This window comes from Neolamprologus brichardi, chromosome 14, assembly GCF_056152115.1.
Source record: "Neolamprologus brichardi isolate AB-2024 chromosome 14, ASM5615211v1, whole genome shotgun sequence".
Taxonomy (NCBI): domain Eukaryota; kingdom Metazoa; phylum Chordata; class Actinopteri; order Cichliformes; family Cichlidae; genus Neolamprologus; species Neolamprologus brichardi.
Genome location: NC_142117.1, coordinates 6,971,894 through 6,996,632, shown reverse-complemented (window position 1 = coordinate 6,996,632; position 24,739 = coordinate 6,971,894). Strand labels below are relative to the sequence as shown.

The 24,739-nt window shown below is 42.4% G+C and overlaps 1 protein-coding gene across 1 annotated transcript; it reads right to left on the bottom strand.

Annotated features, from left to right (window-relative positions):
- Positions 1 to 252: 252 nt before the first annotated feature.
- Positions 253 to 24,666, bottom strand: LOC102780293 (large neutral amino acids transporter small subunit 4-like). The gene is made up of 14 exons (XM_087850717.1): positions 24,491 to 24,666; positions 22,254 to 22,476; positions 17,930 to 18,149; positions 17,784 to 17,839; positions 17,563 to 17,639; positions 8,579 to 8,671; positions 8,254 to 8,387; positions 7,623 to 7,834; positions 4,629 to 4,772; positions 4,143 to 4,269; positions 3,931 to 4,063; positions 3,511 to 3,584; positions 2,018 to 2,141; positions 253 to 1,918 (listed from the first exon to the last, which is right to left on the bottom strand). Exons 2-14 carry the CDS (start codon positions 22,411 to 22,413, stop codon positions 1,757 to 1,759), a joined length of 1,716 nt encoding a protein of 571 aa, XP_087706843.1. The 5' UTR covers positions 22,414 to 22,476; positions 24,491 to 24,666; the 3' UTR covers positions 253 to 1,756.
- Positions 24,667 to 24,739: the final 73 nt, after the last annotated feature.

Here is a 24,739-nt window from a genome sequence, read left to right as displayed (position 1 = left end):
AGGCTCTAAAGTGCATCGTGTGCCGTTCTTGTCTTAAGGAAGTCATTCGCTGGGAGCATATGATGGCTGCAGAGCTTTGTCTCTCAGTTCTGTCAGTAAACATTTTAAGGTGTGCTTGAGTAGGTAGCACAGATGAAAGGATAGATGAATGGATGATGGCTAGATGGGAGGAAGAGCGGGGCTAAATGCTACCCGGATCCACTACCCCTATCACAGTGAGGAACTCTGAGGGTCATGAGGCTGTCTTCTCTGTCACCGTACTGCAAGTTGGGGGCGGGGCATGTCAAAGGAGCTTCTCTATATGACATTTGAGGACAGCAGACTGAATTATTATCTCCCTGCTCCATCGTCTACACACTCCATGCTTCTGTTCTGGGCTTCTGCTTGAAAGACAAAGACTGCTTTATTGTCTGTACTTAGTCTCAGAACGCTGGTGTCTTTTCTCAGAAGCTGGAAGATTGTGTCTGTTTCACTCTGCTACCATCAAGCTAAATCTCCCTTTGTCTGTAAGAGGTGAATTCAAGAATCCCAGAGTTTGTGTGACCAAGCAGAAGTGATACCAAGCAAAACATAATCTGACTGATTCTTTGGAACATGCCTTAAGTTGGTAATCTCATGACCTTAACAGTGCCTTAAAGCAAATGCAACTGACACGTGTCTGTGATTAAACTAGCACCTTTTTGTGATTTGGAAATGCAGTCCACTGAATGTCCTGTCTGTCCGGATTTCAGCATGTTATACCTCGCCGAAGACTTATTGCTACAACCAATCAAGATCCTAAAATTCACCTAGCAACCACACCAACCTTTGAAAACACAATATGTCTAAAATCATTTCCACCTTAATAGCTTGAAATCATGCAAAAGAAATAAACACCTAACACATCCAAGATCATATTGCAAGTAAATACAAAAAAAGGTTACATATTTCAAACATATGGACAAAGAAACAAAACAAAAGAAAATAATGGCAACAGTAATAAAGGACCAGCACCATCGCTGGCATCATGCAGTGTGTGTCTAACCCAGTCACGCACACACTGAGGCTGTGTATCGTGCGCTGAGCTCAAACCTGTCCAGGTTTCCATCTAAACTGCTACCAGTGCTGCTGTCTGTGGGTTCTTATTGAGTTAATGCCCTTGTGCACAAGAGAGCACGGAGATGCCGTGGCCCAGCGTGCTGAGTGGGTCTGAGTATGTGTGCTTCTTCTCACCAAAACAAAAACCAGACCATCCTGGGCAATCATAAAGCAAATGTCTAAAACCTTTGAACACTGCCACTAACATTTGTTTTGGCATCTTCTTCTCCTGTGGTCTCTTAAGTAGGACTAGGAGAAGCTAAACCAGCATGAAATACAAAATGGCAGACATGAAGAAAAAAATGAGAGAGGAGGAACCTTTGGGGAGGCTGAAGCAGCTGCTTCTTTTCTCTCCCTTTAGTCAGTTTTCTCCTCAGTTCACAGGTGAAGTCAAGGAACTGAAAGCTCTCCATGTGGAAAGAATGTGTGTGTGTGTTAGGGGTTCTTCACAGAGAGGGTGAAGGAGGTGTCACAGTGGTGTTCAGTCACATATGGGTGTCAGTATGATGGTGAAAGTGTGTGCATCTGTGTGAGCATGCGGAATGTAAGATTTGTGAGTGTGAGGTGCGGCGGTCTCAGAGTGAATTCGTTCGTCACATGTCCCACAGAAACGTGACCTCAGTCCCCTCCATCTTTAGTTTAGCTCATCTACTTTGTAAAAAATCATCTTCATGCCCGTCTACACGCAGGCCTCGGGCGTGCTGCCGTTGTTCATCTTAACGTAGATCTTGGGATCTTTGTCACGTTCGTCTCGGAGGCGCTGGAGCTGGCGGCTGTGGTACAGCAGGTAGAAGGGCAGGCAGAAACCCAGCATGCTCAGCACCAGGAGACCCACGTTCACCTGGGCACCGCGTGAGTAAAGCAGTTAGATATAATGATATGGTAAACTTTGAATACTACACTCTTTAAAGCCAGTATCTCTATATGTGCATCATCTTACCCATAGGGGGTCTTCCTCCAGGGGTCCCACCATGGCCATGAAGAGAGGTTGCTGGAGCAGGGCGAACAGAGCGCTGATCAGAGACTGCATGCCTGTCAGGCTGCCAAACTGAGAGGATGGATACCTGCAGGGGATAAACAGCATGAGTCATATGGGAAATTTGAACACATTTGTCACATAACTAACGTGAGCTAACTATCAGGCCCAATAAATCAATTTACAGTGAGTCAAATTAAAAACAAATTCACAGCCAGTTATATATCGCATGCCCCCAGACACACTGTTATGTAATATTCACATCCTGTGTAGGCTCATTTTGGATAATACTGTTCTTGCAACTCAGAGGAAATGTTTTAGAAGGTATTTTATTTCATTCCAAGGAAAATGCCCAATCATCATTTTCTCTAAATGCGGCAGTGTCAGCTAATCTCCAGCTGCAGTCATTTGGCAATTTTTCATAAGATTTTTGAGCTCTTATCACCCTGCACACAGTCGCAGGTCAACAGGCAAGAACATGTGGCTGCTACAGGTCAAAGTGTGAGAACACCTCACCTCAACTACGTAATTATAATAGCCATTTACATATCTCCATAATAAATATACATATATATAGTCACTTCTTTTACATGCTTATAGTCCATTTTTAATCATGTGGAGTGCTATTTACTGCAAATATAATATCTATACGCAAGAAACTGTTTTTCCAGTTTTAACAGATTTATAAACAGAATCCGTTTTTTGTTTATAATTTCAAACATTAGATGATAGTTGGGGGTTTTTTTGTGACTAAAGTAACTGTAGTGTGAAAGTTTAGTGTTAAATACTAAGAACATGTGACTGCAAGCCAGACTTCATTGCTTAGCAGCAGTGGTGGACTTCTTTTTTTGCTCTAATACAGGGATGTCAAAAACACGTTGCATTGTGGGCTATATACAGCCTACTTTAATCTTAAGTGGCAGAATCAGAGAAATTATCAAAAATGGTCAAATGTAAAATTACAAAAAAAAATCCCATAGCACACTGCCCAGAATGCCCAGTAAATATAAAATATACAGTTTTATAAAGTTTTTGTTAATTTGCATAAAATGTTTTTTTAACAGTGAAAAAAAGTGTTAAAAAAAAGACATCTTTTTATAGTAGTCAAATTTTCTATCACTTGTTTATCTTAATTTTTGGAGTAGTATGAATGGCAATGGGGGAGGGGGTCTTTATTAATAGGAAAAGTGGGACAAAATTTATGCCCTCCTTCATTTTGTCTTTGCTGGACCAATTCTGGCCCACAGGCTTTATGTTTGACACTCCTGCTCTAGAACATGAGCAGAATCTTGTGGAAAGTTGTCCAAAAAGAGTGATTGCTGGCACAGAAGGAAAGAAGAAGAAATGCCTAAAATCCACTTATTTTTAGTCACTTTCTGTATCTAGTGTAGGACAGCATTAGGCTGCATGATTCCTTACTGGTTTGCCATCATCTTTTAAACGTGTCACACACTTACACAGCAGCATAAAGCCCGCCAACTGCAGAGTGGATGAAGCCTCTCACAATAGTGTGCAGGACAAAGGAGACAACCTGAAGTAGGAGAGAAAAGAGGAAAAGTAAGATTTTTGCAGCTCAGGGCCGACCTGCTGGGTTTTCACTGAAAAACAAAAGGGTTTGTCTTTGACAAATGAGATTCAAGAGAGAACAAAATAAACTGCAACAACATTTTTGTCCATTAGGTGGCTCCACATCACTTAGAAATATCAGCAGCTGCATTGCCATGTGAGTGGTTTGAATATCATGTACATCACTCTCTCTCTGCAGTGTTTAGTCTCCCTCTAGGGGAGACGTACAGCAGCAGCACATGCAGAGGAGCGTGAACCCACACCACCTAAACACTTTAATAAAATGGCTCCCCCAGCCTCCTACTGCATACCTGAAGTGGGAGGTTGGGGATGATGCAGGTGACTCCAAAGCCAACAAGGAGTATGTTGGTGAAGATAAAAGCTCTGGTGGCATTGACGATCTTCTGGATCCGTTTGTCAGGGCGACGGGGCTGACCAGGCTCTCTGATAGAACAAAAGAAGAAAACATTAAAAAAATTGAGAAAAATAGAATTATTTGTTCCTCCTTAGCGTGCACGCTGACCTCTTGGTGCTCTTGTCGTTTTCATCCTCACAGTCTTTAAGCTTCCAGTCCATGACGTAGCCAATGACAGGAGAGGTGACCAGACACAGGAGCTGGAGCACGCCAAAGATGGAGGTGTACACGCTCACTAGGAGACAAACAGCGGCAGAGGCAGCGTTACTACGGTTTCAGGGTGAACATCCGGTAAACAGCATGAAGACATCAGAGGGTGGTGCACACTGACAGGAATGGAAAAACAGTTTGCAGATGTCATGGAGTTATTGGGGGGGGGGGTGTCATGCTCTAGACAAAAAAGTGGACAAACAGTTTAGGGTAGGGAGGGGGGCAGAGGGTTGCTAGTGTGGCCTCAGGTCTCTTACCCACTTCCATCCTCTCCACTGCAACAGCAGGAAGCCAGCATGACAGAGATGTCAAAGAGGTGTTAAAGATAAAAACGCAACCTCTCTCAAAACATGTATAGCTTGACACACTAACAACCACACACACCTGTGCTGAGGTCTCTGCCTGTTAGGGACTCCAGGATGGTGTTCATGGCTCCCATGTAGAATATGAGGCGCAGCTGAGTGACACACATGGTGATAAGGCTCAGCAAGAAGATGGGACTGAAGATACTCTTCATGAAGCTCTGAGCTGCAGAGGAAATGAGAGAAGTCAGGGTGAGATCAAATCACTGTGTTAATATACCACAAAGATATTGGATAAGGAGATTTTATTTCCTTCTGTACACAGTTGAAATCTCGTGGTAGGGGAATTATTCAGTGGAAAAACCAAAAAGCTTCACAGGCCTTTAGGGAAACATCCAAATCCTTTTATGGAGCAGAAAGTTCTATAATCTGTTTTTATGACACTGCCTGCATCAGAAGATGTTTGCAAAATCAACTTTATCTGTGCACGATGTAGGGAACACTAAGAGCAAAAGTCAAGGACTAAGATCAACTGTTCATTGCTTTTGGGACATGATAATCAGTTTTCAAAAAAGCATTTAATGGCTCTTAAGTGTTCAGTGGTAGAAAAAAATCATAAAATATATGAGGCCTAAGTTGTGGTACACTGAGGATGACTTTAGGCACAGCAGTGCTTTGAGATAAAAGTCCAACATGACTGTGCTAATAAGTTGTACTGTTTACCACTTATGAAAATAATTTACTGCGCTAGCAGGGATGCACTAAAATCCTGAGCCAATACCAAGAGATGTATTTACCATATTTGTTTCTTTTCTCATTGCTATTCATATCATATCAGTCAACTAGGCCAGTATCAGTCAATATCGACCTATATCAGGCTCTAAGTTCATTGCTGGTTCGCGGAGTGTTAATGTTAGCATTCAAATGTTTGCTAATCAAACAGGAGCACAGCTGAGGCTGATGTGATGTTCATTAGTTCTGAATGTACCGGACTGACTGATATGTTGGCCTGTTTTTACAAGTCTTTACAATTCATCCTGGCAGGATTACGACGTCTGCCAAATTTCATGACAATCACTACAATGGATGAGTAGGTAGTTCACTGCAGCCGAAGATGTCAGACTGCTGTAACAGCGATTGTGATGTTTACAACAAGATTTCCAGGAAACTGATTTTTTTTTTTAAAGAAAAAAAGATTGCTCATTTCAATAAAAATAGCAACGTACGAGTGTATTCATAGCATCCTGACAAACAACCTACATGATGATGACCTTGTTTGAAGCCTCCACGATCAGCACCAACAAACTTTCATCTAAAGTACAGATGGTCAAACATGCAGAGTCTCTTTTCACTTTCTAAACAGATGGAAAACTCCACTGGCTGAGAGGAACGGATGAGACTGACATGTAAATTTTCCCACTGGCACCCAGGTGTTATGGTGACATCTTAATGTGAATGAACGTCTGGAGGATTCAAAGGAAAGCGGGTTCTAGGAAACGTTGATCATTAATGAATGCTGTGGATAGAAGTGGAAAATGGACAGCTGTCCATACAGAGAAACCCCGGACACACCAACTAATGTTGGGTACCCAGATGAAGCAGATGGGTTCATTGTCTTCAACAACAGGTATCTATCCTGGACTTAATTGTTTGAAAATGCTCATCGAGCACTAAAATAATTTATAAGAGAATACAGCTGTTAATGTAAAACTAGCTTATATTTCATTTCAACATTTACAACATCTACCAATATATTTACAAAAAGTTCTTTGGTCTTCATTCTCTGTCTACAGCTCTACTTAACATACCAAACTAGTGCTGACTGTGCCGGTCCAGATACACGATTTAAGTGCATTCCTAACAGAAAACACAAACATTTGAATCCGGCCTTGATCCTTATATCTGAGGAGGCAGGAGGAATAGGCCAAGGTCTAAGATGCATGTACTCTGCAACCCTCACAGCTGCTTCAACTTACAGCAAACAGAGAGAGGAACAAGTTTGTGTGGGAGGGTGTAATATGGGCCTCTTTAAACATCCCGACATGTCCAGCTGTTATGAAACCAGCCACGGGCATCCTGAATGCACTCCAAACACACACACAGTCAGAAATTCACTGTAATGGCTGATACAGTCCACCGCAGTGCTTCTCTAGGGCTCCCTGCCAGCGCGACACACACCTGCTGAGCCCCTTTCTAAGAACAGGGTCTGAACCAATTCCACGGTCCGTTTGGTACCAAAGAGACCGAGAGAGGTGTGACAAGACTAACCCACTGGGAGTCCCTGACCCTGTTAGGAAAGCCAGGAGGACTGAAAAAGTGCATGGGTAACAGAGGTTACCTTAGCATGGATGTGATATTTTTTTGCCAGCCAACCTAAAACACTACATACAGTGTTATCACATTTTAAAAATGTAAAAACTAACAGAAGTGTTAGCCTTTCACACTTTTAAACTTCATTTGAAATACATTATTGTTAAATATTCTATGTAAATAATATTCATTGCCAAAATAAATTACAAAATTTTAAGTATATTAATAAGTTTATTGTCTATATTTTAACTTGGATTTATGATTCAAAGCACACAGTAAGGACATTAAGTTAATTTGTAAAAGTTATATAACACTACACTATAACAACGGAGTTCAAGTCTTTACTTTTCATATCAGTGGGATTTATTTTATTTATGTGGGATTCCACTTGGCATCAGTCCTTTCAAAGAGAAGAGATACACTTTTATGACTTGATTACCACCAACTGCACCAACTGACTGACTTTTGAGTTGTGAGAATATTCATAAGCTAGTATCTACTCAAGAATGACTAATTTGATCACAAGGTACACTTGTGCTGACTTGTGCATGTTTTTGGATTTCTTCCTCTTACAAACAGCAGTTATATTCTGTTGCTTCCAGTTTTGACGACCAGATGGCAAAGAAAGCCACTGCTAAAAACTGTGAATGGGCTTTTACAGTCTTTCAAGAAACATAACTGTTGCTCCAATTCAACTAGTTTCTATTTTAAGTTCATCCTGTCTTTATATAACAAACTTTAGATGTTAGAGCATATTCAGACTTACTTTCCTCCTGACTCTTGCAATTCACCTCCAGGTCAACGGTGGACAGGCACAGCTTGTTGGCCTCTTGTGTGGACAGCTCTTTGGACGGTGCCTCCTGCTGCTTTATGGCATGGCCTACGCTCAGACGGCGTCCCACTGTGGTCACCTGCCGATAAAACTGCTTCCCGGTGATCTTATGGTCAAATCCCAGCCAGCTGAATTTGATTTTCACCCTGAGAAAGGAAAGTAAGAAAGAAGGGGAAATGTAAGCAGACACCGAAAGGAAGAGGAAACAGGCTAAGGAAACATTAAAAGATCCAGGTGAATGAGAGCAAAGTAGGCCGATCATCTGGTTTTATGGTCTTTCCCCTTTAGGGCTCACTTGGTCTCCACTGCATTATTTTGGGATTTACTGCACATAAGTGTGTGCGCTTGAATGTGTATACAATCTTGCAGTGTGTATGAGGTAAAGCAGTGATCTCTGTGGAAAATCCAGAATGCCTAGGCTCAGTCAGAATCCTTTTTCAAGCAGGTATAACTCGAGCTTAGCTAATAATACTGCAGTGGCTGCTTAAAAACAATAGCTGGAAGCTACACATATGTTCATGCGGCTTTGTGTGCATGCCAGACTAAGTATGCCTGTTTGTCTTACGTGAAGTCCATGTCTTCTGGGCCAGGGAAGGGCTCCAAAGGCCAGTTGATGAAGCAGTTCAAGAAGACGAGGCAGGCACAGCCGGCCCAAACCAGAAGGATGGAGATGAATGTGGCACCCAGATCATAGATCACCTACAGGCAGGAAGATGGGACGCACACAAAAACATCATAATGGAGAATCAATAACACACTCTCCAGTTGCAGGGTTATTCCTTCTGAGTTAATATTGCCCTTTAGGAAAATCTTTCAGTCATGGATGAGGACACGTGGATGTTTAAAGTAAATCAAGAATCAGCCACAGTAAGTGAGTGACTGTAAGTTACCTTGATGCCAGGGAAAGTGACAGCAGAGGAAGCATAGGATCCAATCATCAGGGCAATGAAGGTCGACCTCAGATCTCCAAACATGTTGGGCAGCTGTGAAGAGAGCAGACAGATCAGTTTACACATTTAACTGCAAGACCAAGTTCATTTAAATGCATAAAATGTCCACAGACTCATAAGAAGCAAAGCAGTCAAGCTTGACCTCTTTATGTCACCTAACTATGATTTACATTATCAAAAACTAGCGGCCAGGGGCTTAAAGGAGGACAAAAAATAATCAATAATCCATAGCATGCAGAAACTGCGAAACAAAAACAAAGATAAAACAGCTGTCTCATTAGCTGTGTTATAGATGAAGGCTTTCAAGTGTGAAAAGTGCCCAGTAGGAGGCGACTCCTCTCATTGCAAAAACTAATCTGGATCTTTAGAAATCAAATGCAAAACAGCCATCTACTCGCTTGAAAAATAAACTTACCAAACATTTTCCTAATATCTGTAAGGGCTCAGTCGCTACTTTCAAGTTGTCTGCTTCCAAATGACAGTCCCATATAAAGCAAAACAGAAGATAAAGCAGAGTAAGGTGTGACTACCCTGTGACTAGTAACTACTACATGCGTGTGCAATGCCCTGAACTATTCCCCGTGATCCACCACTCAAGTACATTCAGGCAGGCATGCCTCTTTACAGCAATATAACATGTGTTTCTATAGAGCTCGTGCTCAGCCCTGTCGTCCACGTTCAGTTTGTAAAGACAGATGATCAAAATGCTGAACTGTTCATGTCTTCTGCTGCAAATGAAAGTTTTTACTGACAGCACACCATGAATCTGTTTTCACTGTGAGTAATATTAGCTCATGTGGGCTAATCTCAGCAAACCGCTATGCTACATTTTAGCATTTGCTACTTTATACTTGAATTGGTGCCTGAGGAAACAGGCTGTACTGTTCAGGAAAAGTTACAGCATTGAACTAAACTCACATGTATCACAGCCCATTAACCTACAGCAGTGGAGCTGCTGCAGCCAAAATGACATCTATTACCCATCTGTAATTGGATTAGCTTCATTTCTGCTCTGTGGACAGCATATTAGGTTGTGCAATAATCTTTGTTGTCATATTTTGTCCTTCAATCCACTTAGACCTGCAAATGGCCACTGACTGTGAAAGAATGCAGCTCACTGCATACAAATGCCGAATAGTTTAATCTGCTGCTCACAAATATTGACTGGTGATAGTCTTGTCCCCACCAAGTATTTGCACACTCTGTACTGCCTACATTGATGAGTTTTTGTTACGAGATCTGCAGAAGAGCAGAGACAAAAAAAGCTCGGGTCTTGCATAATGACACTCAGCTCTTGATGAGAGATAAGTGTACGCCCTGTTCCTTTACTAGGTAACTTCAGAGTGTAAACAGCCGTCTTGAGGAAGTGAAAACCAGTGTGAACCATGTGGCTGACTGGTCTGATGTAGGTCAGAGTTCATCTGTGCCATCTGGATTCAAAGTGCTATATAGGAGAGAGGAAATCAAACTCTAGAGTCAAAAGCATTGAAAGGAAGCTCCTGCAGTGACCAAGCATGGGCAGGGAGTTCAAAATTTGACTGTAACTCATCACTGAAAGCGTTATTATGGGTCATAAATAGCAGAGGTGCTTCCCTCCAGCTCCCCTCTCATTGTCCTCATCTGTCCATCCACCCGTCCATCGAGGTGCTGTGCTCGCCACAGGGGCGAAGCTTGTTAGCCAGCTGCTCGAACCCCCTCACCCCATATGGACGTTACTCCCTGCACTAATTGGAGCAAAGGTGAGCCACAAAAAAAAAAATCACTACATCCCAGCCAGGTCATCCAAAACAACAAGGCCCCCCCAAATTCCTGCGCTACAAGTTGGCTGACCTTTGGCTTGCTTGGTGAAGAGGAGACAGAGGACGCGTAGATCCCCGTCTCAGCAGATTCTGTGTCACGATGGCCCGCTCACAAATCTATGCAGTCAACAGGTTCAGATTTCCCTGCTGACGCTGCAGCACTTCCTCACTCTGGCCTGTGATGATGGCTCTTTTTATGCCAGACTTTTGCAAGAGTGCTGTTATTATATTGTAAATCATGGGAAGAGCTTTGATTTAAGCAACTGAATGGAAATTATCAAGGAAAAAGTAATTCAATGTAATCCTCCATTATTTCATTATAAGCAGGGTGTTTAAGGACAACAGAAATCACTCGGGGGGGCAGATTCTCTAATAAATCATTTTAATCCAGGACCTAAATCCCTAGTTCAAATAAATAGCTCCCCATTCAGTTACCAAATATTCAGTACAGTTAAAAAAGGAACAAGCCCACTGCAGTGTTGATAAGTCAGTCTCTGACTTTTCTGCCATTCATCTTTTTTGTCTGGTGAACGGAACTGTTATCATTGGCATTAACTTCGGTGAGCACACTGGAGAGTGGGAGAAAACAAAATCACGTGAGTGAATGGTAGCAAGCCCGAAGCAGTGGGAAAAAAGAAAAAAGAAACATAACAGATCTAGTGCTTGTGATACTGCTGAGCAAAACAAGCTTACGTCACACTGGGAGTTTCTGTGACTGACTCTAGTTCTTAGTCAGAGTCAGCTGCTGAGACCACTCTTTCCCAAAAACGTGTCACAAACTGGTTTGGTCTGCTAATCATGAAAGGAGAAGTAGGGATTAATGGGTTCAGCAGCGTGAGGACAAAGTGTGGGCGGGTGCGTCGATGGGAGAAGCAGCTGTCGGGCTCGATGAGGAAGAGATAGCAGAGTTTCCGTAACTGCAGTCAATAACATTTAAGTCAGGCAGACTGACCAAAGAATCAGCTGTGGCCTCACGTGCTAACAGACACACTGTGCACAGCTTCACAGAGTCAATCCCACAACACTGCAAATACACATAACATAACATGATAAGAATAGGTAACACCTTGTATTTTGTAATACTGTTTACATGAGCTGTACTAGTGTTTCGTGTCTATCTGCTAAAGGACTGCAGATTTAAATTAGCCACTAGCTTCAGATGAATGTTTTTAAATACAATAGATTTTAGCCCATTTCTGCCCCAAGTAAGATTAAATATTTAATTTTTATATCTGCTCATTTCTTATTTTCCTAGATTTATATTCATCGTGAATATAAATCTAGGTGCTCTTGAAACGTCATGTTTTTCCTGGTGCAATAAACAGGTAAATCTGGAACTCTGCAGTGTGCATGCAGTTGAATCTTTTCCCCTGTTATGTGCTTGTACATTAACCATCTTATTAATGAACCCTTACACTTTGTTGGACATATGATAATATTGTAGGGCCATGAGAATATACACTGTTCTGTACTGTGCTCTTCTGTACTTAACACCAAGTCAGATGACATGAGAGTTTTCATAAAAATGTTTTAGTTGCAATTCCAACTTGGACGATAATATTTACAACCTAATTATGATAGATAATGGCTTGAAAATTGTATTCATACTCTTAAATGTCAGCCATAGGATATAGTATATCTGCCGAACACTTTTTGGCAATCCATCCAACAGATGTTTGTTAAGCTAGCTAAAAATCTGTGTGTGTTTTTCACTCCCAGTCCCTGTAAGACCTGACTTCAGAGAACAGCCGCTTGTTTTGGTGCTTTTTCTAATCATCAGAGGAATGTGTCGCCTATGTTTCTCGGCCTTCAAGGCACAGTATGTGATCACGTAGTTCTTGATCCAACACCTTCCCAGTGTTTGCTCTGGAAACTTCACCTCTGTCCTCACCTTTCTGCTTCACTAAATACAGGCTTTGCTAATCCCTTACTACTTCTATTAGTTTTCTAATCTCCACATCATCACAAATATCACACTTGCTGTGTTCATTTCTCTTGTGAGTGGTGCAGGAACAGACTGAGAGCAACCTTATACCTCTCTGAAGGTAATAACACCCATGACTAACCGCTCTTGTTGCTTCGTCCCTGAATAGCCCTTTTGTTAGCTCTATGGTCACAGTGTATCCCTGCACAAAGTACACACATAGATGATGGGCCCTGTATTTGAACAGCCACTGAAGGTCTATTTTATCTTCAGAGCAGTGACCTGGAGATAAGAGATCAGGGACTGGTTATTGGGTTCAGCAGGTGTGTGGGGTTGGTTGTTTTTTTGGTAATGCACATAAAGACAACTATAAAACGCCAATATATCTAGAGACACAAATATGAAAGCAAAGAGTGGGCGTTTGGGTTTTTGTTTGAAGGGTATCCATATAACTTTCACTTTTCAGCAAGCTGTCAATATCATCAGTGTGATTTATGTAAATGAGTGAAAAGAAATATTTCTTTGACAAATGCTCCTTTTTGGCTAGCCTCAAGGACTACAGAGGTTGTTTTTTTTGCATCAGAACAACCCTTTTATCACTGAGGCTTGATGCAAACAGGTGGATTATTTAAAGGCATGCTAACAGCTTAGCATCACTGTTAAGCCACGCACAACTTCAACAACACAGGCTAGCACTGATGAAAGAAATTGCATGGGCTAGAAGCATAGGGTTTAAATCAGTTGGATAACTGGAATTGGTTCTTGATTCTTGTGTTTTTTTAGTATAGTAGTTACCTTTGGCAAGTGTTCTTGTCTATCCTTACATCCTGAAGTATAGCAAAAACTACACATGGAAGTTGGGGACCTATGCAGCGGCCACGTTAGCATTGCCCTATTTTGTTGATGAGGCAGGCGGAATGGGCTAAGAAGTGTTTTATGACCAGGGGGGCATCCTGATTTGATTTGCAAAAGGCAATGTGCAAACAATGTTACTGAGCTTTCCAATTTAGTACAGCACTTAAAAGACCAGCAAACAGATCTGAGCAAAGTTGAAGGAGTTTGCAATGGCTAATGTAAGCAAAGGTAATGAAACAGAGTCAAGTTAGATGGATACATTTCAGTCTGTGTCCTGTAGAAAAATATAACGTTTAACATTTTAAATAAACAATCTGCCATCATCAGTGATTTAAAACCATTTTTTAATAACACACCCAAATGGAAAAAGTTTAAATAAAAAAAACAGTATTGCCAAAATAATTTTATGTTAGGCATGTAACATCTTAAATCTTTAGAAGAATTGCCCGAAAAAAAAACCTGACCATAATGCTCGATGTGCTTCAGCTGTTAAATTTTAAACACACTTTAACTCTACTTGTTTATTGGCAAATATTAACATTAGCATTTAGCTCCACCTTATGACAACAGTACAGATTTGCTAGCATACCTGTGTGAGTCAATACTGTAAAACTTTTTTTTAATAATGTTTGCTTCAAACAAACGCACAGGCGCGCTGCAACCTGGACAGCGCTCACTCATTGTTATTTGGTGACAGTGCTGAATGTAGTGAGTGCAAACAGAGGAGCTGTGACCCACTTATACATAATCAGTAGACTCTACGTGTTTGTTGATTATATATCAGAGGGGCTTCGGGCAAGACTGACTCAGGCAACGGAGTAAGACTACAGTCGGCATCTACTGTCTTATCACTGGACTGTGCAAACATTCTGTCATTGCAATTTTTTGGCCACGGCACACTTTTGCGCATAGTTTGTATGCCACCAAGAGCGTGTGTCTGTTTGCGCTGAGTGTTTAAAACTGAAATGAAAAAGGCAGTGTGAAGTGACAAAGACGTCTGGGTGAGGAGTGGGAAAATATGCTGAGTCTTTCGTGCAGAAAAAAAAGAAGAGAAAATTCGATTCAGCCCTCTGAGAGGAAAGAACAGAGAAATGAAAGGAGGAAGAGGGTTTTGCTGCAGCAAGTGGAAACTTCAGCACCCTGATGCTGCTTGACCATTGAGAACCAGCTCTGACTGGTCCTGTCCTGAAACACAGGATAGTCATAAAGAGCAGCCAGGTGGGCCATAAGAACAGCAAACACCAGATGACAAACACCAAAAGGCATACTCCATTCAACCTGACGTCATCTCGCTCTCTCACTTATTAGAAGCCAATTTCTTTTTCTAAACATATTTAGGGTGAAACCAGCAAACAACAAAGCCAGCAATGTTTCCATTAGAAATATGACTTTGAAGGGTGGGGATGTCTCAGCTAACATTAAGATCCAACATTACCATTAATCTGGGATTTGCAGTCATTCCAGCCCCTCAGCCACCCCGATCAGACCATTCATGTCGCTACGCAACACTCGATATTAGCGATTGCTGCTCTGTCTGGCCAGCTTCCATCTCACATTACTGAATAACTCCTGACCTTTTTCACTCCAACATTGTTCCCCTACGTTTTGTGCTGTAAACAATTTATATAGTTTACTGTGCTTCCTCCATCTCACTCCAGCCTGATCTTACTGCTTTTTGTTACAACTCCCATCACTTCAGCGGGTGGAATGAAGTGCTGTGTGTGCACTTTACACATTGTCCAACTGAGAAGAAATCACTCCCCGTTTCTCCTTTAGCCACATCTCAAAGTTGGAAAGTGACTCAGTTATCAGAACATTTATATTTCGCAGCTATGACCACAAGTCAGAGAGCTTGCTGGTAAATAAATGTGTTTTCAGATAGAGAAACAGTCTGTGCATTCAAGACATTGGACAAAAAGCAGATTTTTGAGCAGAGCTTCAGATTGAAAGTTAGCAAACAGGGTGGGCTACGAAATGTCCCACCAGCCAGACAAAAACAAGAGGCGGAGCTTGGAGTGTGCCTGTGGGTGTGGTTTTACAGTATGTATATGTATATGTATGTAGATGGGTTTGTAACATGAAACTGCTTACAAGTCAAGACTGTAAGCAGAGACAAAGTCATTATTAACCACAGCTCCCTTCCTCTCTATTGTCTCCTGTGCTCATCCTTCACTGCCTGTTTTCATCGACAGTTGGGACAAAGAGTTTGGGTAGAAAGTAGAATTGAGGCAAAGACAAAGTAAGAAGGGGAGAAGCCAAATGAACAGAGACTAAAAAGAAACGTAAAACAGTAGAGGAAGGGGATGATTTTGGGAAAATGCACAGACACAGTGGGAAAATGGCACAGGTCACGGTGACCTGAGGAGTTTCGGTGACCTATGATAGTCCAAATGCAGCTTGAGAGCTTTCCACGCCCTGAAAAATAAGGTTATAGTTTTCCTCTCACAACCCTTCACACAGACTTTCAGAAAAAAGAGAATGGAAACAGATAAGCATTCACACAGCAGCACTTTTTATTTGCCTCTTTCTCAGTTTCCCCAGCATTTGACCAATTTAAATTACAGGGGCTCCACTTTTTTATGATTAGGTTTTATTTTTCAAAACTTCTTAGCAACATGGAACAATAAAAAATTTTAAAAAGTTAAATTTAGAAGTTTTAAAAATCTTCTACAACCTTCTGAATCTATCAATTATGTGCTTTTTAAGCTCTGCAAACACCCTGACACAGACACACTCACACACACAGAAGTGGCAGTATAACTGAAATGTTTGTCTGGACCTGCAGGGAGCGGTAACTCAGCTAAAATAACACACACACACACACACACACAGAGTTTCGATGGTCGTGTGAGAGCAGCTACAACTGAAACAGGAGAAGACGAAAACAGCCGGGCTCAGACTAGTGTGTGTGTGGGGTGTGGAGGGAGGGGTGCAGCAAGATAAAACCAGCTGAACAGCTAGTGCATGTATCCGTCAGGGTCCTAATACACAGCCTGGAAAGGAAATGGAAAAGCATGGGTGGAGAGGACACACACACACACACACACACTACCCTCCGGTTGCTACTTCCTGTTTGAGCCCTTTCTGAGAGAGTCCACCTCGGCTGTTCATGGCAGGAAGAGAAATACTGTAGCTACCATGAAACAACAAAGTGATACACGCGCGTGCACACACACACACACACACACACACACACACACACACACACACACACACACACACACACACACGTCCTTGTGTGGATGAAATAATAATGAGGAGAGATCTTTATTTGGCTCGTAGCCAGAGCAGGAGTGAATAATAGATCACTGATCTCTGCCTTGTAACAACTCTCTTGCTCACGTGTCCTCTCCTGTGATGCAGCACTTTCTCTGATGAGGTCATCCTGACCACTGGCTATCCTCAGTCACTGCATCCCTCACCATCCTTCTCCTATCTGCACACCACCTCTTATCCCTCTCCTCCAAGCAGTCTGTTGTCAGCCGTCTCTCTCCAGCTCTTTCTTCAGCCATCTTTTTTAAAATGTTTCCTCTGTCGAATGCATCCATCTTTCTGCCCCTCACTTCTTTGTATGCACGTCTGAAGCCATCACTTCACTCTCTTCCTCCATCTCCCCTTTTAATACCTTTTCATTTCTCCAGATATCACAATGTTGTGGCTTGCTGATATTTAGTACAGGCTGTCATTCAGAGAGGAAACAAACTACATGTAATTGCCAACAAAGTGGAGATTTTAGTGTCGGATTGCGGAGAAGCTGGCAGCACAACCTTTCCTTGAAAAATGAGGTTGTTGTGCTAATAAATGAAAAGCACTGAGGTGTTCCACAACACTTTATTTGTAGAGCTATGAGACATTTTGCAGGGTGAAGGGATTCTTCAGCGTGCCTCGATGAGTTATGAAGGTTATCCTGATAACGTGATCGAAGGTTTCATGTTTCAAACTCTATGCACTGTTCAAATCATAACATTTCATTCACAGAATATATTATAACCACACAGTGGCCTGCACAGATTACAGCCTCGGCAGGCAACTACCAAGTCAAATAAGAGAGAGACTCAACAGTGAACAAATGCTGAAACCATACCAAGGAAGAATTTCCCAGCAATGAAGTGAAAGCTAAAGGTCCAGTGGAAAAGGGTTCTCAAAAGCTTATTTTGGGGCAAATGTAGTTATTTTTTGTTGTTGTTGTTGTTTGATTGCTGATTCTATACATGCAGTTTTATGTCCCAATCATGAGAGTCACCGCCCAGTAAAAAACAAGACTTGTGGAGAAGTAGGAATGAAGCAGCGCTTCAGACCAAAGCTAAGTATGTCCCAATATGTGAGCTTCGTAAAGCATCTCTTACCGTCAGTGAAGTGAAGGTCATGCACATGCCTCCAAACCCATTCAACGCCAATGCGAAGAAGATCAGGATGGACAGATCTACCGGAGAAAGCAACACACGCAGATGTTACTAGGCTGACACATGACGAATCTCACATACTGTATCTGATTGATTAGCATTAATACATCAGATGAGCCGTGATAATGTAATGAGATGTATGTGACACAGGTAGAGGTACGTACTGTTGGGGTCGCTGGCACCATAGGCGATGAGAAGACAGGAGAAGGCAAAGCAGGCACTGGAAAGACAAAGCAGTTGGCTATGAAAAATATGTTGGACAAGAAAAGAACCATCACTATCCAACAGACAGCAGGATTCACGGGCTCACCTCCCCAACAGTCGCAGCTTCCGCGGCCCGTATTTGTCCATGATAATACCCAGGGGCAGAGTTATGGCTGACAGCAAGAAGGAACCCACAGTAAAAGCCAGGTTCAGCATCTCATCCTGGTCTTTGCAGATGGGCCAGTTGTTCATTTCCAAGTACTCTTCTTCTGCACCTTTGGCTGCAGGGGTGGATGTGTTGGAGAAGTTGAAGCTCGAGCTGTTTTCTGGTTGGAAATAAGAGCAGACAGAATTTTATGTACTTTTTTCCCCCAGTATTTCCATTTCGCAACATAAGTCTAACAAGGCTAAGGTCCTGTTGACACAGTTTTCTAGACATTTCTAGAGGTGAGATCTGAAATGAACACTTGCTTGCTTTTTCAGAGCTTATTTCTGATATTGTTCTTGGAATACTGAGCTTTTACAGCCACCCATCCCCTCTCAGAGCTGAGCTTCTGATCAAAAAAGCCAGGAAACTCATTCAAAGGTCAAGTAAACAACCCAATACAGGGTAAACAAGTACCAGAAATAGACCCAAACTGAACCCCCTGCATGGTGCAGGGCAACTCTGTAACAGTTTTAATCAGTCTGCCTCCTCTGGTGAATTACTGGTAAACACAGTCCACTGAGTTCACATGGAGTCTATTTTTGTCCTTGTGCTCGATAAGACCGCTACTGTTGGGTAAACTCTGCTGTTGTCAGACAGATAGACAGAGGACACAGAGGAGCACTGATTGAAGAAAGCAACTCATCTTTGATTAGGCAAGGAAAACAATACAAGTCAAATCAGCAGTTACCACATACTTCATATGTGGAGGAGGGAGCTTTAAAGAAAGTCATCTGAGTGTTTTCTTTATTTGAGTCCTGCGGGCAGGTTTGCAACAGCAGCTGAAGCCTCTGCACACTCAGTGTAAACAGAACTGGAAATCTGTTTCCCGTTACAAGACTGTGTCACTGAGCTCTACTCAAGGGAAAAGTGAGGATGGCAGGACGGATGTGTTGTTGTTGTTGTTGGTCTCAAACCCCTTAGGCATTGGTTTGAGACCAACAGCAAGCTCTTATTTCATATTTAAGGCTGAGTGGTGCAGAAAAAACTGGCATGCACCCTGTGATGAGAGGTGAAAGGTAACGTGGCTTAATTAATATCTGATGACGGCAGGGTCATTCTAATGCTGGTGCATTCATTCACTGAGGAACACAAGGACACTTGAGCTCCAGAGGCTGCTTTTAGCTAAACACGTGCAGAAGAGCTCGATTATGCACGAGGGCACAAACATGGAATGATCTGTGGGAAGTTACTAAATGTCCTCCACCTCTAATGTGATACATTTTATTCAAGTGCATCCTAAATATAGATTGAAGGGTGCATCATCATCGTACTGATTTAGAGTAAATGGATAAACTCCACAGTGCATTTCCAAGTGGGAAACTCTTTCCTTGGTTGCTGTTTCTAAAGTTTGGGATTAAGCTTCCAATCTCAAAATCTTAAAATTTTTCTTTAAAAAAAAAAAAAAAGAGCCAGTACACATATGTGAAATTAAAAGCCACACTGATTCATCCACTGGGAACCACGAATAACTCCAAGATATTACATTGAATACATTTTAAATGGCACCTATAGTGTTAATAACAGTGGCGGTTCTTAAATTTGTTGAGACCCTGGGCAAAGATTCACAAGGGGCACCCCCGAAGTAATCTTCTTGATGTTTGTTGTATATTTGCTGCTGTGACAACTCAATTTCCCTCTGGGATTAATAAAGTTTACCTGCTTCTGATTATGTTATAACCAACAACAACAGTCCTATAAAACGAAATAGATCATTTTTATTTTGATAACAATGCACAAGACCCAGTTGTCTATGAACTTTCAGCCTGCTAGCTATGCTAACAACCCGACAGGGTGAAGTGGGGAAGTCAAATGTCTCCTACTGTAACTGCAAACTTTGCACATTGCAACTGCTGCAGTTTAACGTTTGAAGTTGCTGGCCTTGCCTGGTAGCAAGAAACACATCTGGTTAGTAAAGTAACGTGATCACAACAGTGAATAGAGTCTTTCATATGGGCACCACATCTGAAAATTATTTTTTTTCATCTAATATTATTGTCAATTATAGATTATGTGCTCTGCCTCCCAGGCAGGTATTTCACATCAACTAGACAAGAGCATTAAGTGCTGACTGTGAAAGAAGATAGCAGCCTCTGTCCTCCAGTAGCCCCAACTACTGCTGACTAATCAAATGGCCACAGCAAACATGAGTCAATAATGGAAGAAACCTGTTCACGCAAACACACTGAGGCATAAAGCTCCAACTCCCCTTCTCTGAAAACGTCTTTCTGATAAGTCACATATGTCCACCGCACTTCAGTGTTCTTTTCAACACCACAGGAACCTTCTAAGATTCTCAACATGGCCTTTTGTTTAATAAACTCCTCCTGTGGATACAAAGGATGTCAAACAGTCTCATCTCCAACAAAGTGATTTGGTTTCATCATTACTGCAATGTGCCAAGAGCACCGTTCTTTTGGCTTGACTGTTTACCAAGAAACGGAGCTTACAGGAGAGCATGAAGAGAAACATCGCTCTAGAGCCCACAAACCACAACCATGCTACAGCAGCTGTAGTAACACAAAAACAGAGAAGTGACCTCTTAGGAAGGCTGTGCTTCTTGTGATCAGTGGCTCGTGTAAGGATGTGGTTATTATGCAAAGGTCAAGTGATTGTTACAAGTCTGTACACCTACCCATGTGGCCTCAACAGGTAAAATACAAACAGAGCAGCAGCACTCTACTTCAAGTACTGAAATCATGATTTCCTTTGGAGTAAAACAATAAAACTATAAAAAGCTGTTTTGGTCACTTCACACCATAGAAACACCAAAGGTTAGGAACACAAACTGTCTATTTTTATGATTTGATGTGAGATATATGCGCAAACTGAACAAACAGCTCATTCAAATAGAATATCAGTCACACAAATAATGATATATTCACACTGTGCCTTCATATTTAAGTCTCTAAAGCACCCCTTTCCTCCCTCATCAGGGCGTCTGTTTGCAGGACAATGCCTGCTCCTCCTAATTTCACTCACAGACTTCTCACAATTGAAGTGAAATGTAAAAAAAAACAAAAACAAAATGCAGATTTAACACAATAATGGGTGGTTTTTAAAAGTGTGGGGCTACAGTGATGTGCCAGAGGTCAGGTCACTGTGGAAGGAGCTGAGTCAACAGTAAGAGATACCTAAAGCTTAATCAGAGCAAACAGATAAGGAAATGACCCGAGCAAAACAGTCAGAGAAAGAGAATTATCAGAGCTAAATTGATATAAAAAAGGCTTTATATGCACAAATTAACCCTGCAAGGCTTTCGCAGCTGCTGCTTTGTAGGATACAAAGAGAGAAATACACAGAGGAAGATACAATCAGAGGATCAAAGAGACAAAGACAGGGAGCAGCCTGTCTGATGATCACTGTGGAGAATGAAGGGATGAATGGTCTCCTTCACAGGCGGGCTGCAATGGATAAAAACTCAATCCCTGATGATGAAGATGAAGGAGCCAGTTCTCTTCAGCATGCTGTTACATTTCACCTCCTCTACACTGTTTCTGTGGAGAGCACTGATTACCGAATGCTAGGATGGAGGAACCACTGTCCTCATCTGGTTGGGTTTTTTTGCTTTTTAAACAGGGCAATCTTTCATAACCAAATAACAACCCTCTGAATACAGCAGCTCACTGCATCATCTTTGATCACAGAGTAGGAGACAGAATCAAATAACAACAAAATGACCATCTCTGATGCATCTGTGGCATTGTTGTGCAGGACCACTTTATGGATGCTTTCGAGGGTTTTTCAGACCTAGGCTGCTGTCGCCATAATGACCCGTTTTCCACAAGGAGAAGCCAACTGTTGGATCAATGAGAAGCTCTTGTTTGCCAATATGCAGGCAGGCACTTTTCTCAAAGGTATTGCTCCTGCTGAGAGAGGTAACACACTGCACTGAGGATGAGGTGCCAAAGTAAGATAAAACATGGGTACTTTCTACAAAAAGGTTTCCACACTTGCTTATGTGTTCTGCATAATTCCACAGCAGAGGAACAGCAAGTGCACCTGAGTGTTCAGATCAATGTCCTGAGGCTTTCAGTTTTTTACCAGCTCAGGGGATCGTCATGCAGAAAGGAAGAAAGGATGGAAAATTAATGAATTTGATGTGTTTTTGTTAAAACAGGTCAAAAGGGCCCTCAGCAGATACTCATTTGCTCAAGGACTCCAAGTAAACAACCCCCTCACCAAAACCACACATGATAACCCAATTACAGTAAAGTAGACTCACCTCGTCCTTTGCACAGGTAAGAGTAGAAGCCCTCCGACTTGAGCATGATGAGCAGGGACGACCAGCCAAGAAGCACAGCAGAGAAAAGCAGGTTCTCAATGACTGCTGTAACCGCCATCCACCAGCGGCGGGAGAAGGCCGTGGCCAGAGTAGGAGCCATTTTGGATGGATCAGAGGTAGCAATGTGCTAGACCTGACCGAATATGAGGAGGGCTGCTTAAGCCTGGAAGATAAGATAGAGACAGCAGAGACAAGATGACAACCAGAAATTTTACCCATGGTGAGGTACTTCTTACAGGTTTATTTATAATTATTTTCGTTAAGTCTAGTTCATGTAGTTCTTTAACATTATGAAATATTTGAACAATATGACCTCTTGCAAGTGTTTTAGATGATTCCTGGATCCATATTCAGTACAGGTCTTTTTTTTTCTAACCTACTGAGGATGACTGTGATCGAGAAGACAGTCACAAACTGAAAACAGCTGAGACATTTGAGAAGCAAACCCCTCCTATAAATATTAAACTGTCTCCCCCTGACATATCTGATTGGCTCCAGGGTACAACAGGTCTCCTCTTATTGGTTGTTTGTACAGCAGCTACACGTGAGGTTGCTGTTGTATTCCACCCGAATAGGACACGGCAGAGGGTGTTTACATTTTTGAAAATGTTGTTTGTATAAGTTTTGACGTGGAAACTGTCAGATTTAAATTTTATTTTAGTTTTAAAATAAAAAATGCCTTTACAGGACACGACTTCTCCTCTGCTTGTGCTGAAACGTGAGGCGTTTTATTTGGGGTTGTGTGGCAACCCTTTGTCACAAACGTAGTCCGAAAATCCCACTTCCACTGAATGCAGCGCAAGCTCAGCCGGTTCGAACCAGCGCGGCGCGAGACTCAGATGCTGCTGGTTGATGTTCAGCGCGAGCGCTTCTCAACAGGAGCTGTTAGTGCAGTGTGCACCGTTACAGAGGCGAACGTCATAACGCAAAAAATACTCACTGGAAATGTATTCAAACATACAGAAATGAATTTATTACGAACACCCAGCCAACATTTATCTGATAATACTGAGCAACATTATGTGTAATTGTACTTGTTTTAATTCCCAGGTAAAAACTCCATCTGGCTGGAACACATAACCTATCTGTTCCCTCCACTCTGTTCATCTTAGACAGTCATCTTTTGAAAGAAGACCGTTTTAAAACTACTGTCCGCATTTTTGTGTGAATATAAACTTGAGATAGCCTAACTCGACGACCCCAACGCTAACGACCGTGAAAATACGCTAATATAGCTTGAACACACACGGACCAGAGTTCATTAGAAGTTTGTGCATTTCTCAGCAACAGCTTTGTTGTACTGAACAATGAGACAAAGAACACTGCGATGAACAAGCAGAAGCCTTAGAACTGGTCTGAACTGGACTAAAAGCATCCGCACAAAACACCCCCTCCACCTTCCTCGATCCACATCTCTAGCCCCCTGCACGCGACACAGAACATTATATTCCTATTCCGGTTTTGAATTTCAATATAAAACGCGTTCGCGTTCAGCCGCGCGCTCTCAGCGCTCGACGCATTCTTGCTGCTTTTATTTTTGAAAACCACTCCGTCTGATTTTCCGGGTCTTCACACTTTAGGCTTCAGCACTTGACGCCGATCTCAGCCAGAAGCTCTCAGCTGTTCAGTATCAACAACAGCTCAGGGGGAACCACCGTAATCATGCCCAAACAAAGACAGTTAACTAGACACAAACAGCCTCCAAAACAAAGCATCCCCGCTATCACTTTGCTTCTTGACAGCAGCTTCCGTCACATTACTTTTACCATAAATCGAACCAGTACTTTAAAGGCACCTTCAGTTTGGTTAATAACGGTTTGGTTATTAATGATTAATAAAGAGAGGAAAATGAAGTATGTTCGTGTGTGTGGGTGCCTGTGTAAATATGGACTGTGTGATCATATCAGTTGTAAGTTTGCTGTAAAAACGCGCTGAAAAAACGAAGCGCGGATGGAAAATGACTGACACACAGTGAGAGGCTGGATTAAGTTGATGAGAGAGTCACGGCTGTTGCAGCTCGAGCTTCCCCTCAGCAGCCTTTAAGCAAAGCGGAGACACTGTGAGTGAAGGAGGACACTGCAACACGCCACCTGTCACAGATCACGTCCTCTCAGAGTATGTGCAGCCTCTTCCCCGGGGAGCAGTGACTGCAGAGCATCCTCTGGTGCGAACCTCACCTGAAGCGCGCGCGTGTGGGTCTTGGAGGTGGCGTGGGTGTGGGGGGGGTTCAGCTGAGCGGCTCGGTCCTCGCAGTCAGATCCGCCTCTGCGGGTGACAGTGTCGGTCGGTGGAAGAGACGCGGGGCAGCGGTGACAGCTCACAGCCAGGTGCCCCCTGGCTTTCTTCAGTTCTCAGTTTTCCTTCTCGGGGGTCGTCGCCTCCTCTTTATACGAGCGCAGCAGCGGTACACAAACAACAGAGCCTCT